Below are 17,699 nucleotides of genomic sequence, written 5' to 3'. Positions count from 1 at the left end.
ACGGTGGGTTGCATTTATTACCTTAAATTACCAAAGCAGAATAACATTGCTTCTTAAAAGCAGCAGTGTTTCTGTCTGTTCAGAGTGCAAAAAAGCATCCAAAACCTATAAACCTCTTTAATGCAAAATTTTGTGCTGTTTAAAACCTTTTCATTTTCTGATTTTGCTCTTTTCCTAAGTTTTAGTAAACAGTGTGCACTTAATATTCAGTTAATTATAAACCCTTCAGATTAAACATTTATAATTGAAGTGTTAATACACCACTAACTATAGCAAGAGCACCACTGATAGTACAATGATTTTTTTTTTTTTTAAATGCCCTCTGCTTTTGGTATTTGAGTTATTTTGTGTGGAAGTTTTTACTTTTCCCCTTAAAATATTAATACCAAATTTATAAGCATTCAAATTTTATTTTGGATATGTGTTTAAAACCATTAATTAATTTAAATACAATATTAATCATTACTTGGCAATATAAAAAATGTTTCAAAAAATAGCTGTGGCCATCACTATCACTATGTCAGCATGTCATGAATCTGTATGTTAAGTGACATATCAGCGTACACATTCCTATAGTAGAACTGAAATGAATGAAAGACCCAAGGAAACTTGTTTTGTTTTGTTTTTTAATTGGCTGGTTTTAAACAAAATCCTTTCTTTCTTTTTTTTTTTTTTTTTTTTTTTTTTCCTGGTATGGTCCAAATGAAAAAACGAAACTTTGAAATTTTCCCATGCAAGTGGATATGGCTAAAGAGCAAAGGAGTTTAAAATTATCTAATATTGCAAGGACAATGCCTGATTATTAAATAAAATGTATATTCAGTTAACTATCTGGAGAAGAGTTCTTATAGTTGGCTATTGGCTTTGCAAACTGCTCTCTGCATGCTATCATATTTACATCATTGTGGAGCATCTAAATTTAGGGACAGAGTTAGATGGACATAACAATTCACATTAAAAGCCAGGTAAAATACTTATTGCCATTAACTTAATTATATTTATGTTTGAACATACCATGAATGCATGGTTCTCAGAACAGTAAACTGTTCTTTTTTGTAAGTGAAAAGGTTCTCTATAAATATTTATGAAGAAAATACAGACTATAAATGAGGATTAGAAAAAGGTAAGAATAGAATTGAGACTGTGAAGAGTGTTTTTGCAAAGAAACTGATGTTTAATTTGTTTCTAACTTGAATTTCTTGGAGAAAATTAAAGAGGCCATAGTATAGTAGAGAAAGTTTTGTATTTTTATTTTAAAATATTTTTGTATGATAGGGTTTGAACCCATAGTTTTCTAGCATTGAGCTATATATCCAACCCTTTTTTGAAACTCAGATTGACTTTGAACTTTCAGTCCTCCTGCCATAGCCTCCAGAGTTGCTGGGGTTAACAGGTGTGTACCACCATGCCCAGCAAAAGAGTCTGTAGGGGGATAATGAGGGTTGGACCCAGGGGGCCCTCCAACACTGAGCTAAAGCCCCAGTGGTGTTTTTTAGTTTTTTGGTTTTGTCTTTTTTTTTTAATTTTTGAGACAGTGTCTTGATAAGTTGCTGGGTCTGATCTTGAACTTGGAATCCTCCTGCCTCAGACTTCTGAGTCTGTGGGATTATAGGCATGTTCTACTGTGTGCCCTGCCTTAATTTTTGATACATGTTATACATTAACATTTCTTTCTGGTGATTTAGACTGAAACAATTTGGTATGATAAAGATGGTCTCTGGATACCTGTCATAGAGGACTTTCATAAACAGTTTCTTTTATTCTTGTTATTTGGAACCACCAGGTCCATTATTTATCATCATTTCTCGTCATCTTTTTTTGATAGAGAAATGGACGTGAGATATGAAATGATTTACTCAAAAGTCATATTTAAAAGAGTCAAGAGTCAGCCTTTTTGGTCTTCGTTTGGTTTCATTTTCTGTTGTCTAGCAAGTTTCACCCTCTTAAGTCAGGAAGACCATAATGATCTATGGCCAATTTTTTTTTTCTCCTCTAAATAATAGTAAGCAAGATGTTACTACAAAATTACATGCTGGTGGGCAGGATAGCAGAATGATGGATGGGTTTTGATTTTGAATTTTCCCACATTTGCTGCATAATAGTTTGATTTTCATACCTACCATTCATTTTGTCTGTGATTTGAGGCATAGGTTTCAGATTATATTAGCCTAGATCGTAATTCTATGTAGTTTTTCCTACCAGTAAAATTGAGTTGGTCATTAGAATATTGAAATTGAGGAGAGCGATTATTAATAATATAAAAACTACTAAAATCATGTCATCTTTTTTTGGGTGGCGGGCAGTGGGAATAGAACTTTGGGGTGCTCTTATGACTGAGTTAACATCCCTAGCCCTCTTTATTTTTTGAAACAAGGTCTTACTACCTTGCTCATGCTGACCTTGAATTTGTGATTCTCCTGCCTTAGCCTCCCAAAGAGCTGGGATTATAGAAAATCTCACCATACCCGGCTGAAACCATGTCACCTCTCAAGTTATATTAGGGGGAAAATGGGAGAGAGTAGAATGTTAGTTGTTAGTTGGAACCACCAGGTCCATTATTTATCATCATTCCTTATCATCTTTTCTGGATAAGGAAGTGGACCTGAGATATGAAATGATTAGTGACTCAGAATGCCTTATTTGCTTTCATATTTAATAACTTTTTGTTTTTTATTATTTTCATACTTTCTCATTTTACCTTTTGACTTGTATTTACACATAATGCTTTTCTTTTTCTTCTTTTTTTTTTTTTTCCCAGTCGTACTCCTGGAAGTCGTCAAGCCTCTCCAACTGAAGTAGTTGAGCGCCTCGGCCCCAATACTAATCCCCCAGAAGGATTGGGTCCTCTTCCTAATCCTACAGCTAATAAGCCACTTGTTGAGGAATTTTCAAATCCTGAAACTCAGAATCTGGATGCCATGGAACAAGTTGGTCTGGATTCCTTACAGTTTGACTATCCTGGTAACCAGGTACCCATGGACTCTTCAGGAGCTACTGTAGGCCTCTTTGAGTACAATTCTCAACAGCAGGTAAATCATACACCTTCTTTAAGAAAGTCCTTATATCTATATACTGGTGTATAACCAATGTAGTATGAGGCATTGATATGAATGGTGGAGTTTCTTGAACATTTAATGTTTTATTGATTAAAATGTCCTTGCATTTGAGTGCTTCTGATATGTGTTTAAAATATTTTATTCACAGCATTCTAATTAGATGTGAAATATTTTGAAATTAATATTTGTATTAAATTTATTTTTCCTAATAGCTCTTTCAGAGAACTAATGCACTAACAGTTCAGCAGTTAACTGCAGCTCAACAGCAGCAATATGCATTAGCAGCAGCTCAGCAGCCACATATAGGTGAGTCTGTAAATTGCTTTTTTTTGACTACAGTGTAGAAAAATCTTGTTTAAAGTTATTAGACTGTTGCTCTTTATTTTTCCATTTAACAATTGGTGCTATTTTGTTTATTTTTGAAACATCCCATCATCCTGTTGAGATCAACAGTAATAGATTATATGGCAAGAGCATTGATTTGAGGAAGAATTATTTCTAGTTTGTTTTTGTTTGGCATTACCATGGATTGAACCCCTGGTGCTCTACCACTGAGCTACATCCCAGCCCTTTTTATTTTATTTTGAGACAGGGTCTCACTAAGTTGCATAGAGCCTTAATAAGTTGCTGATGCTGGCCTTGAACTTGTGATCCTCCTGTCTTAACAGCCTCTTGAGCTGCTGGAATTATAGGTGGATACCACTGTACCTGGCTTTTTTAAATTTTGAGTCAGGGTCTCACTGAATTACCCATGCTGGCCTGAAACTTGTGATCTTCCTGCCTTAGACTCCCAAGTATGTGGAATTGCCAGTGTGCATCCCCAAGCCCTACTCTGATTATTTTCATCATTGGTTAAATAAAGATCTCAAACTTGATAAAAGTTATCAGTGCTTAAGTGTTGTGTTGTCCCCCTACCCCCACTCCCCATGTGAAGGCTAGAGTTAAATGTCTGGACATTCGAGTGTGGTTATTTTTATTCACTTTCATGTAAACGTGTTCATTTTAAAAATTGTTTAGAAATAGGAATTCCAAGAAAATTTCTCAAGATATTTTCTTTCATTAAGTTATGTGATCTCTGACCTTTAGATTTGTGAATTATTTATTTGTAACCTACTAGAGTTCAAGCTTGGCACATATTATGTTGTTTATATTGGGTTTTTTGTTGTTCTCCTTACTCCATCCCCCCATCAAGTACAAATCTTTACTGCTTATTAATACATATAAATCTTGTTAATGCATATAAACCTTGCTAGTAGGGGATTTTCCTTTTTATTTTAAAATAGTTATAAATTCACAGGGAATTTACAAAGAGAATGTAAAGGATCCCATACTCCTTTGTTTAGTTTCCCTTAATGGTTACATCTTATAATTACAGCACAGTATCAAAACCAGTAATGTAACACTGGTACTGTATAAAATTTAGTCATTTTATTACATGTGTAGATGTTGTGGAACCATATTTATTTATTTTATCTGACTTTAACTAAACTTCAGTTATTTTCTAGTTAAAGAACTTGTGAATACTCTATCAGAATCTGTGGGAGGAAGGGTAAATAATGCTAAGTTTGTTCTCTTCCCTTAATTTCTTATTGTTTTGTATCAGTGCAATAAGGTTTTGTAGGTCCCACATTTCACTTTCCTTTTTAATCAAAGGTGTCCACATTTGTAGTTGACCTTTAATAGCAACATCCACCCGGGCCTTGTTTTCTTTTGTCTTTTTTCCTAAATTCCTTTTATCCGTGTACTTAATCCTTTCTTCTCATAATGTTAAAAATGTACTGATTGCTGTATGTTCATGCAACACACAGTTTATATTACTTGAGGCTTTATGATGTGTTTTAATGTTGCTCTTTGGATTCTTAAAACTTTTTTTCATCATTTGCCAATTTACCATTGTGGGTTTTTTTTTCCCCCCATAACAACTTCAGAATCAACTTATCTACTTATAGAAGATCAGATTTAGTTTTTTAATTAACTTATGGAAAATTAGTATCCTTATATTAAGTATTCTTATCCAGGGCATAATGTCTCTTTATTTGATTATTCAGGTCTGCTTTCGTGTTGTACATGAGTGCTTTAAAGTTTGTCATATAAGTTTAAATATTTATTCTTAATATTTTATTTTGCCATCAAATAATCTCCTGTCATTCATTAAACATGCATGAAAGATCTTGAATATCATATATTAGATTTAATGAATAGTATTTTCTAAAATTAAATCATGCTTTCATTAAAATAAAAATGACTTGTATACATTCATTTGTTGTTTTAACTTTTTTTCAATTTCTAATATTTTATTTAAGATTTTTGCATCATTTGTTTTATTTTTTTTTTTAGTTTTAGGTGGACACAATATCTTTTTATTTTATTTTTATGTGTTGCTGAGAATCGAACCCAGTGCTTCATGCATGCTAGGCGAGCACATTACCACTTGAGCCACATCCTCAGCCCCTTTTGCATCATTATTAAAGTGACTTTAGTCTCTATTTTTGCTGTTTTTTTAAGTTTTTGTATCAACATACTGCTTCATAAAAAGAATTTCTAGAAATATTCTATTTTTTTAAATCATGTAATACATTAATATTAGACTTACATGACCTTCAAAGATGTGGCAAAAGAACTCTGAAACCATGTAGATAATTCAAATGAATTTGAAAACCTGACTGAGATAGAATTATTCTAAGAAAGTATAACTTATCTAAGATGACCACCACATCTTAGTTCCACTGTTAAAAAGGACTGATTGTAAAAATTAATACATTTTATCAAAGTTTGCTCAGTCATGTCTTAGCTGTCTGATGGCTCATTTAGCATTATCCAATAGAAATATAATGTGTAGTTTTAAGTTATTTAGTAGTCAGATTTTAAAATCTAAAAATATATAAAATTAATATGAGTTGTTTGTTACTAATGGATTATTTTAACCCATTATATCTATTATCATTTCAAAAAATAATCAGTAGAAAACTTATAAATGAGAAATTTTGTTTTCTTCATATTAAGTGTTTGAAATCAGGTATGCATTGTCCTACTTAGAGCTAATTTCAAGTTACACTACACTTGAAATGCCCAGGGATTATATGGGCTAGTAACTGCCACATTTGTCTGTGCAACTGTAAAGATTATGCTATGATGGGGGTTGATAAAACTTTTTCATATAGTAAGGGGTTGGTAACTATTTTTAGCTCTGTAGGCAATATGATTTCAGTCACAACTACTACATTGTGATTGTAGCATGAAAGTGGCCATAAATGTTTCATGAATGAGTATCATTTATTGGCACTAAAATTCGAATTTCATATACTTTCCTTTTAGCGATTTTTTCCCTCAACCATTTAAATATATTCAGACTGTTCTTAGCTAATTTATAAAAGAAGGAAAAAATTAAGGGATTAACAAGGCGCACTTAGCCCATAGAATGGGCCAAAAGGTGATAATAGATGCAATATATTTTTAAAAACAGACATTGACACTCTGCTCATCTGCTTGTGAGCTCAAAGAAAAAGATAAGGTTTTGTAGACAACTGGGAATTTTTACAACATAGGACATTGAATGAAAACTGATAGCAGTAATTGGCAATAAAGCCTATGAATACCTACAAGAGAAATAAACTACCAGGATTAGAGTTTGAGTAATGCTAATTATATAAATTAGGAATCCCAAACTATTAATAGAATGCTTGATTTGGAGGTTAGTTTCTAGGATGTAGTTGAGGCTCTTTTGATACCAAATGTGGACAGGTGAATGCAGGAAAAATTCACAAAAGATAGTGTTTCAAACAAAATAATAAGGAAGGTCGGCTACAACAGTCATGTAACAGAGTTCACACTCAAAGGTATAAAAATAAAGGGACTTTAAGTTTTAAAAAGAACTTTGAAAACATTCAGAACATTAAAAAATAAAAGCCTTAAGCTGTCAAACATCCTTAGAGGTCTTCACATCAGAAAATGATGCAAAATGAACCATTTCTGGATCTTGGAAGTAAAAGCTATTGAAAAAAAATAGTTCTATGTAGACTGCATAACTACCTGGCTGTTAAATTATTTAAGACAAAATGAACTAGGAAGTGAAACTTTAAAAATCTTCCAGAACACTGAATCATTGCATAGTAATAAGGATATGAAAATAACAAGCTATAGAGTGAAATAGGGAATAACTAAAGATACATAAGGCATTTATAAGGAAAACTACAAACTTTTCTAGAACTCTTGAAAAAATGGAGACACAGGCTTTTTGGGGAAAACTCAGCATCATCATTGTAAAAATGTCACTTCTCCCAAAATTGACTCTTATTTTTATTTATTCTAATTTGTTATATATGACAGCAGAATGCAATTCAATTCATATTATACAAATAGAGCACAGTTTTTCATATCTCTGGTTGTACATTTAATGAATGCTTAGTCAGAATTCCAACAGGATATTTTTTGTTTGTTTGTTTGAAACTTAGAAATTTGATGTTTGTGTTAGAAAATTAATGGAAAGCTAAAATTGAGGATCAGGACTTGCTTATTGTTATTTACAGTGATTAAAACAATGTGGTATTAGCCTAGGAATATACAAGTAGTTTAGTGAACAAAAACAATTTTAATTTTGTGTGTATGTGTATATGTGGGTGTGGGTGTTTGTGTGTTTAGTGTATCATGATGGCATGAATTTTAATCTGACATTTCATATCAATAAATAAAGAATGTTTATTTGGAAAATAGCTTGGTAGGATAATTGAGCCTCATTCCTTTTGGATTGGAAATTTAAATGAGAAAAAAGTAAAAAGATTGATAAATTTTGCTTTATTGAGAATCAGAACCACAAATTAAGACAAAATGGTTGCTTTTGTTTATTTTAATGTTTTACTTTACATATCAGGTTGGAAATTGTTTAAAAAGTTTATTTTGGTCTTATTCTGGCAAGAGTGTGAGTGGCATCCTCCAATACTCTAATAGAAATGTAAATTGGTACAATTTCCTGGAGGACAGTCTGGAAATGGATTAAGAATTTATGTGTTTTTGTCCATTTAAATGAATTTTCATAAGACTATGATACTATAGCGACCCGCATAGTTTAAAAAAAAACTGATTATAGTAAGACATTATGAACCATCAAAATGTATTTTTGTAGTAGACTATTTATGTTTCTTCTATACAGTAGCATAAATACTTTGTGGCCATTAAAAAAATGAGCTAGATATGGTCTATGATTTAAAGATCTATGATTATTTGGCAAGTGGAAAAAGCATATTAAAATATTACAGACTACAACATCAAATATTAAAAATTGAGAAGGGTATAAGTCAATTATTTTCTAATTGATAGATTCCAATAGTAATTTGAATGTTTTAAAATAATGTTTTTTATGGTAAACCATAGAATATTTTTCCATCAAGGATGGCCTAGCTTGTAGAGTTTTTTTAGTATTAGTTTTTACTAATATAGAATTCTCTATTCTTATGATAAAGAAATTCCTGACAGATGAGATTAAGAATATGACTGAGCAAATGAAGGGGATTTTACTGAGCCCACACTATAATTTTTAATTCCTTTATAAAACAGATCTTGAAAATGGCTGTTTGTACTTGTACATGAAATCACTATTGTGGGTTGTGGCCTATATTTTTAAAAAATCGAACAGATAATGTGGAAAGTAATAAATTAAGAGCTGCACAATATAGAGTTTATTGGAATTGCAAAAGGTGATTTTTGTGGGTGTTGGGAATTGAACCCTTGGTCTTCCATGTGCTAGGCGAGCAAGCACTTTACCACTGAGTCTCATCTTCAGTCCCAGTAAAATCTTTTCTGCTGGACTTGTTTGTGGCATTATTCTCTATGTATAAGTTGATCTGAAATATATTTTGTATTGTGGATCATAGTCAGACACTTTGAAAGCTAATAAGGTTTTCAAGTAGTTTCAGAATCTTGATTTTTTTTTTTTAAGGCCTAGATAAGACATTTTTTACATTTTTTTCCCCTTTGGGTAAAATTTTTTTACATTCATCTACTTATACCTATAATCCTCCATTATCTTTTAAACTTGAACAAACTTGATCTCCTTAAGCTTTAAATACATTCTTATTCACTATTCACTTATCTCAGTTACTTTCCAGAAGAGGAAACCCTGACAACACATTTTCAAAGAATTTAAAAGTTCTGTAGGGTAGTAGGACATAATAAGTGTTTAAAGCTAAAACTACTACTGTTCAGTAGTAGTTTCTCATTCAGTCTTTAGTAAGCTATACTGTGGCTTAGGAATTCAACACAAGGAAGGAGGATTAGATCTGTCCTGACAAAGCACTCTATTCATCAATAAAAGTCAATTACCAATTAGAAAACAGTATAGAAAATCCTATGGACATAGAGAGGAGGGATATTAAATTTGGGAAAGGGTTGATGGGATGAATTAGCTGTAGAATAAAATGAAATAAAACTGGTTATAACCAGAATGAAGTCTGCCAAACTTCCTGAATCATACTAAGTGGTTTTGACTTTGTCCTCAAGTTAGTAGGGAAATAAAGAAGAGTTTAAAAAAAAGTGACTTTTTAAGTTCACTTTGTTTTAAACAAACAAAAAAAATGTGAACATACACTTGTAGTACTCCTGGGTATTCCAAGGAGTGGAATTAATTCTCACAAAAAAATCATACAGGGTAACTGAAGGTATACCGGCATCTTAAACAAAAAACTTTAGAATCAGTTACTGTTACAAACACAGGGTCACTTAGTAAAAAATTGAACCGTTATAATGCTGCTTTGCTTCCCCCTCCCAGATTCAGAATAGAAATGTTTTTACTTAATGAAGAAAATATACTTTGCATTTTTATTCATTATTTCTCCTCCTTTTAAATGTAGCTGGTGTGTTCTCAGCAGGCCTTGCTCCAGCTGCATTTGTGCCAAATCCATATATTATTAGTGCTGCTCCTCCGGGGACTGATCCATATACTGCAGCAGGATTGGCTGCAGCAGCAACATTAGCAGGTAATTTATTGTTCATCTTTGTTGTTTGTTATGAATTTAGTTTTAATTTTGGATTAAGCTTTATTTTTATCTGTTTGGGCAATTTGCAATTCCTAAGAAAAACTGAAACATCCAGAATGTATTGAAATTTTCAGGGAGTTTTTTGTTTTTGTTTTTAATTTTTTATATATATATGTTGATGGACCTTTATTTTTTTATTCATTTATTTGTATGCTGTGCTGAGAATCGAACCCAGTGCCTCTCACATGCTAGGCGAGCTCTCTACCACTGAGCCACAGCTTCAGCCCCTCTGGGAGTTTATTTTTATTCAATTGTAATGTCATGGAAAGTCCTAAGTAATAACCCTTTAATTTTTCTTTCCTTTATGTAGTTGTTTTGCATTTTCATTTTTTAATTTTAGAAATTGTTGATTGTGCATCTCCATTTTAATACCTACAGAGACAATGGAAAGTAACGTATTAGAGGTAAGTGTAGTGTGAATATCCGAGTCAGGGGTAGTATAAGATCTTTAGAAGTCTTGAAAGAATATAGATCTTAATGTTTCTTGAGTAATGTTAAAATGTGCAAGCCAGCCGGGAAAAAGTGTCGGACAGAGCTGGGCGCTGTGGCGCACACCTGTAATTCCAACAACTTGGCAAGACCCTATCTTAAAATTTAAAAAAAAACTCTTTTTTAAAGGTTGGGGGTATAGCTCGATGGTAAAGCACCTCTCTAGGTTCAGTTCCCAGTACCAGAAGGAAGGGGAAAAGGTAGGATGTAGTTGAAAAGAACTTCCTGAAAATTTTCAAAGCCCAAGATTACCACTTGAAATCTGACATAAATTTATTGATTGATTATATATCTTCTGAGAAGTGTCTGTTCAGTTCCTTGGCCCATTTATTGATTGGGTCATTTGTATTTTTGGTGTTAAAATTTTTGAGTTCTTTATTCTAGAGATTAGTGCTCTATCTGACATGCGTGTTATAAGAATTTGTTCCCAGTTAGTAGGCTCTCTATTCACCTCACTGATTGTTGCTTTTGCTGAGAAGAAGCTTTTTAGTTTGAATCCATCCCATTCATTGATTCTTGTTATTAATTCTTGTGCTATAAAAGTCTTATTAAGGAATTTGGGGCCTAATCAGACATGATGGAGATTTGGGCCTACTTTTTCTTCTAATAGACGGCAGTGTCTCTGGTTTAATTTCTAGGTCCTTGTTCCACTTAAGTTTTATGCATGGTGAGAGATAATTTAATTACCCTAAGTACATGTATAAAGACACGAAGGATGTGGCTCTACTTTGTGTACAACCAGACATATGAAAAATTGGGCTGTATACGTAATGTAAATTGTAGTGCATTCTGTTGTCATATATAACAAATTAAAATTTAAAAAATTTTAAAAACCTGACATGAAAACTAGTGTATTGAAGATGGGGATACAATTGGTAGAGTACTTGCCTCACGTGCACAAGGGCCCTGGGTTAAATCCTTAGTGTGCGCGCGCGCGCGCACACACACACACACCCTAATGTATTTGTTGCTTATTTCAGTGAGGAAGAGTTGTGAGGTGCTAAGACACAGTCTTAGTGAGCAATGCTATTTGCTGATTTTATGTAAGGTTGTTGGGAAATGTTTGTTTTAGGTTAAAATGACTACAAAGACAGAAATGAGTTGGGCGTGGTTTATGTTGTTTTTAGAGGCAAGAATGGGTTGCTGTTGGCCTTAGAATATGTTGGAGTGAGTCTGCTGATGGGCTGTATTGCAAAACTTGAGACTGGGGCTTTTTTTTTTTTTTTGGCTTTCAAAGATATCATCTCTGAAGTGATTATCATTTATCAACCTGATGTTTTTAATATTATACCAGGTATTTATTTATTTGTTATCATGCCTGTTGAACAGTCTACTTTTCAAAATCTTGCTCGATACTTAACTAGTAGACTAAAACTAACTTCTCATAGTCAGTGACTTTTGGTGTAGAAATATATATCACGCAACTCAATAATGTGAGCTTTTCTAGTGTTGTTTAACTGGATGTTAGTACATAAAGTGCTGGTATAATGCCATACAGAGAACCATTTACTTATGGAACTGAAAGCAACAACTTTAAGAGGTCATTTAGTTTGGGAATAGGCATACTACACATTCTGGACTCAGGCAGCAGTGCTATACAATGAAATGCAGTGTAAGCCAGAAAAGGAACTTTAAAATTTTCTTGTAACCACACTGTAAAAGTATAGAATAGGTGAAATTTATCTCAATAATACATTTGATTTAGGTCAATAGATCTGAGATATAATTGAGCATATAAGGAATATTTTTTAATAATAGATTTTTTTTTCATGCTGTCTTCAAAATGCTGTGTAAGTTTATACTCTTAAAGCTCATCTTAGTTGGTCTTTTCTGTCTTTAAACCGTTCAGTACCCACAAGTGGCTTCTGGCCATGTTAGCGAGTGAGGATCTAGGTAGATATGTGACTCTATTGTTTTTACAATGTGTGCTTTTTTTTCTTAGGAGTTTGAGGATTTTGAAACTTAAAAGATTTTTTTTTTTAATGTTTTAATACTCCATGCTATAGGTTGTGTTCTTTAGAAATACTTTTTGATTTAAGTTTACATAATTTTTCATTTTAGTTATTTGGTCAGTACTATTTGGCTTCATTTTCTTCTATAACAAAGGGAAACTGAGAGTTTGACTTTTTAATATATACAAAGCAAATGTTCTAAATTTTGACTAATAAAATTTTAGAGTGTTGTGTAAATTAGAAATCATGATATTTTATTCATTTTAATGATATCTTTAAAAGCCAAAAAAATTCATCTTATTGTGCATATAATTCTATTTGCTCTTCACAAATCAAATATCTTGAACAAAGTAGAATAGAACAGGAACAATTTCTTTTGTATTTTCTAATTTGCTTTCTTACCTTAGGTTTTCTCTGAGCTTGTATCTAGTTCTTGTCTTGACTCACTAGTCTCATTTTTCTAACCACATAAACACGGGTGTCTTATTTGTTTTCACATAATTTTCTATTGCTTTGTGAGAATTGTGGCTAATTCTGTTTCAAATATGAAAATATTTTTAAATTGAATGCTTGCAATTCAGATACTTTTGTAGCAAGCTTGGTACCCAAATATACCCTAGTTTTATGTTATATTTTTAAAAGCAAAAGGCCGGCGGGAATGTAATTCATTTCAGTTATCAGAAAGTATTCTTTTTCAGAGAAGTAACAAATTGACCATAAGACATTCTAACAAGTTTTGTTGTCCAATGTTCCCTGAATGTGTTATCTGTGTTCATCATATCTGTATCAGGCCATAACTGGCAGGATGTATATGTTGAATATAGGACTAAGTGTCCTATCAGTTTTTTGGTAGTATTTAGCTGTGCTTCACATATCTCCATTAAAACCATAGCTGTCATTCTTGAATACTTTCCTCTCTTAATAATCCGAACCTGAATGATATTTGCTTCTTAATAGAATCAGAAAAAGGAGAAAGGATATAGCTCATGTAAGTGGGTAGAAGAGTCTAAGGACATGTTCTGCTCTTAAGTCTTATACCTGTCCCCTTTTATAATCCAGTGGTAATATAAAATTTAGTTGTTGGGTTTTTTTGTTGTTGTTTTGTTTGGATGGGGTTTAGGTCCAGCCGTGGTTCCACCTCAGTATTATGGTGTTCCATGGGGGGTATATCCAGCCAACTTATTTCAGCAACAAGCTGCAGCTGCAGCAAACAATACAGCCAATCAGCAAGCAGCCTCACAAGCTCAGCCTGGACAGCAACAGGTAAGCCTTCCTTCATTAAATAATATCTGAGAATTTTTTGGTGTTAAAGGTGTTTTTTCCTCTCTCTTTTTTCCTCTGTGAAACATAGTAGCTGTCGTATAGTTGGTATACAACTATTTATTGCATATTTTTCTGATTAGTATTATATGAATTCAAAGAGTTGGTTATATTTTATTTGTTATTAAAATATCTAGCAATTTTTAAGTTTCATCACTTAAAAATGCAGTAATGTTACTATCAAAATAATTACACCTTCATTTTTATCCAAGTATTTAAATTACAAATTTAAATATTAGTATGTTTCCAATGTAAAATTAGATTATTAGGTACATTATTATTATTCTCCCCCCCCCCCCCATACTGGGGATTGAACCCATGGATGTTCTACCACTATATCCTTAGCCCCTTTTTTTTTTTCTTTTGTAGTTGTAGATGGACAGAATGAATGCCTTTTATTTTATTTGTAAATAGCAAGCCCTTTGCCACTGAGCTATAGCCCCAGCGCCTCCTATCCCTTTTTATTGTGAGATAGTTTTGCTAATAAGTATCACTGGCTGGCCTCAAATTGCTATCTTTCTGCCTCATCCTTAATTTCTTAAAACAGAAAGAAAGTTTTTATCATGAGGTTTTTTTATATCAACCCCTTTCTTAGATAAATGCAAACAAACTATTTGGTAAATATCACAATTCTGACTGTTAACATTCATCATATTTATATCGAAGAAGCAACTTAATACAATGGCATTGCTTACTTGACTGTTAATTTTTTATTCGGAATTTTCTTTACTATATTTTAATACTGTATTGATGCTCTGTTGGGTTAGTCCTTGTACATCATATCACAACATTATTTAATACATTATTTTTAACCTGTCATTACTTAACACACCTGTGTGTATTGCTGACGAATGTGGTAAATTTATAGTGAATCTACTTATCTACTCTGTCCTGAATTGTTTGTGAACTTTATGATTAAGCTCATCATGCTTGTATATCAGCACTAAAACAGCTGTGCGCAGCAACTTTGTAAAACTTGACCTGCCTCCAGAACTTTTCACTTTGTTTTGATGTTATCTTGGTGGTTTTTTTCACTTAAGTTTTATGTTTAAAAAGCAGCTGTTAGTTTTTTGTTTTGTTTTGTGTTTGTGAATTTTGAAAACTTGATTTGAATTTTTTGCTCTGTATCATAATCTCATAACAGATCATCAGAGTTTCTTCCTATAAGCTTCCTGTGTTTCAGTTTCAATCTTAGAAAATAATTTTAATTTTTTTAGTCTTACTCATTCATTTTCATTCCTCCCCGATCTCAAATCTCAAATATTCATATCTCCCCCCCCTTTTTAAGAATATTGATATTAGAAACAATTTTTACCCTCAGACCTTCTAGAACCTCCATGTTGCTTTATTGATAAAGTTGTCAAGAGCCAGTGATATTTTTTATGTGAAGTATTGTGTAATTTTCATGCTAAATATAAATTTCATTGTATGAAATGTGTTCACATAATTGTCTATGGTAAATTTTTACTATATGATAATGCTTTTAAGAAAGCCATCTGTCCTTTATAGGTTCTTCGTGCTGGAGCAGGCCAGCGTCCTCTTACTCCCAATCAGGGTCAGCAAGGGCAGCAAGCAGAATCACTTGCAGCAGCTGCAAATCCAGCTTTGGCATTTGGTCAGGGTCTTGCTACAGGCATGCCAGGTATATAATTGGTTAATTGTAGTTCTTTGGTTTTTTGCAGGGTGCTGGAATTTGTAGATATTTGAATAGATTTAAAATTATATTTGTGGTCTGTCCATCCTGAAGAGTGAATAAATCAGAAGTGTCTTTGAAGTCTTGCCTACCTTCTAAAAGATTATTTAGAACTCACTTGCTAATAGTTGAAATCAATACTGAGGTCATGAGACTCAGTGACTTGAATAGCAGATATGTATATCAAATTCTTTTTCTCTGTAACATGAACCACAGCACCTTTTCAGCTGAACCTAGCCCAGAATTTTTGGTATAATGCTTAGAAATTAAAACCAGTTGGTTAGAGTTGGCATATAAGACAAAAACCTATTTGCCATTCCTACCTTGTGAGAATAGTCATTTAATTAGTCAATATTGAAAAGTTTGCAACTAATATTTCTAATTTCAACATTGTCTGATCATGTTTAACCTATTTATACCCATTTAAACTATTGTTATTTATAATCTGATAGCAACATTGTCTCTAATATGCTTATGAAGACCTAATGTATAGAAAATCACAGTATAAAATTTCTGTCTATTGCCACTGTACAACTTTTCTAAAAGGGCAATTAGAGTAGTTTGTTTTTGATTTGTTTTTGGTGAAACTAGATAGATAGAAGATTACTGTAATAGTGGAGGAAGGAAATGTTTTCTTTAGACCAAAATGCATAATCAGGATGTTTTGTTTATACTGTGGTTATTTGGGGGGGGGGAATCCTGGGGATTGTACTCCTTGTTTTATTTGGGGTGGGGTTGTTTGTTTTTTAGTTGCTACAGGTCAGGGGCTCATTCACTATTATTAAGGTACATCTCCAACCCTTTTAGTTGTAAAGGTAAAATTTAAAGGCCACATTTGAATATCAGTAAGTGTGCTAATTTTCACTTTTGACATATGAGTGGTTACTTCTGTGTTAGGGATTACTTATTAATGAAATGTGAATTCCAATTTCCATTAATTGTAAGAATATGACATTTTCTATTCAGATCATTTAGAAAACGTGTTCAGTGTGTTTGAAAAGATCTTTAATAACATCAAAAGTTTCTTTTATGCAGACACATATTTATATGTGTTATTTTAAGGATGTATATAGTAATTTGCATTTATTCTGTTCTCTAATTCTAAGGTCTGAGTCTAACATCTCGTCTAGTTCTCTGGATAAAAGATAGTTTCATACTTTTATCCCTGAAGTACCAATAATAGTAGACTAGGGGGCATTCTTGAATTTTATTCTTTTACCACAGCTGTACATATTTCCTTCCTGGGAAGCTTCTGTTGTGGAGACATTGTAGATTAGAAACCTTGGCACAAGCAACCTATTGGTAAATGGACTGTGAAGCTGACATTATTATAGGCATCTGGAGTCGGGGCTTAAAAAAGTGAGTCAGGAGTTTTTGAAAGCTCATTAAAACTAAGACTACTATGGTTCTTCTTAGATTTTAACTACCCATAGGAAGGGGAATCATGGAGAACAGTAGAGCTTCCTGTCTAACTAGGTTCTCAGTGGATCCTGGAATTCAGAACATGCTTCTGTCCTATGTATATTTGCTGCTGCCTGTAAACTATTACTGATCAGTCTAGGTTCTTGATGCTGGTCCTATATTTCTTATAAATGTCTTTGTTCTTTTTTCTTCGTATTCAGCTAGCTGATAGTCTTTATTTCTTTTTTTTTTTTTTAATTTTTATTAGTTATTGATGGATCTTTATTTGTATACATATGGTGCTGAGAATCGAACCAAGTGCCTCTCACATGCTAGGCAAGCTCTCTACCCCTGAGCCATAACCCCAGCTCCAATCTCATTTCTTCTCGTATTTATTTATTTATTTATTATTTACTTACTTATTATTTCTGTTATATTTTATCAACTTTAATCTTAGAATTTATTTTTATATTTACTTTTATTCTTTCTATTCTATGAGAAACCTCTTTATTGTTGACTTTTCTTTTGGTAGTGTGAGGATCAAACCCAGTGTTTCATTCATGCTGGACAAAAGCTCTACTACTGAGCTATATTCTCAGCCTGTGCTTTAATTTTTGTTTTGTTTTGTTCCACAGTGAACTCTGTTGATAATTCTAGAAGAAAACATTCTTTTAATACTGTTATCTTTTTTGGAGTAGTGATAAAAGTTGGTAAAACTTGTAGGATATGTCTTTACAGTAAATTATTTTACTTAACCTTT

The 17,699-nt window shown here is 32.6% G+C and overlaps 1 protein-coding gene across 6 annotated transcripts in view; it reads left to right on the top strand.

Moving 5' to 3' along the window:
• Positions 1-17,699, top strand: part of Pum2 (pumilio RNA binding family member 2) — an 87,727-nt gene that overhangs the window by 33,776 nt on the left and 36,252 nt on the right. For all 6 annotated transcript variants that reach the window (XM_076833899.2, XM_076833898.2, XM_076833897.2 and 3 more), the window contains 5 exons: positions 2,759-3,029; positions 3,269-3,362; positions 9,899-10,024; positions 13,646-13,788; positions 15,355-15,487. In XM_076833899.2, coding sequence (XP_076690014.1) covers positions 2,759-3,029; positions 3,269-3,362; positions 9,899-10,024; positions 13,646-13,788; positions 15,355-15,487 — 767 coding nt within the window. The remainder of the gene's footprint in view (positions 1-2,758; positions 3,030-3,268; positions 3,363-9,898; positions 10,025-13,645; positions 13,789-15,354; positions 15,488-17,699) is intronic.

The sequence above is a fragment of the Callospermophilus lateralis genome, chromosome 14 (genome assembly GCF_048772815.1).
Source record: "Callospermophilus lateralis isolate mCalLat2 chromosome 14, mCalLat2.hap1, whole genome shotgun sequence".
In the NCBI taxonomy this organism is placed as follows: Eukaryota; Metazoa; Chordata; class Mammalia; order Rodentia; family Sciuridae; genus Callospermophilus; species Callospermophilus lateralis.
The sequence above is the reverse complement of the archived record's forward strand: the minus strand, read 5'-3'. Positions and strand labels throughout refer to the sequence as shown.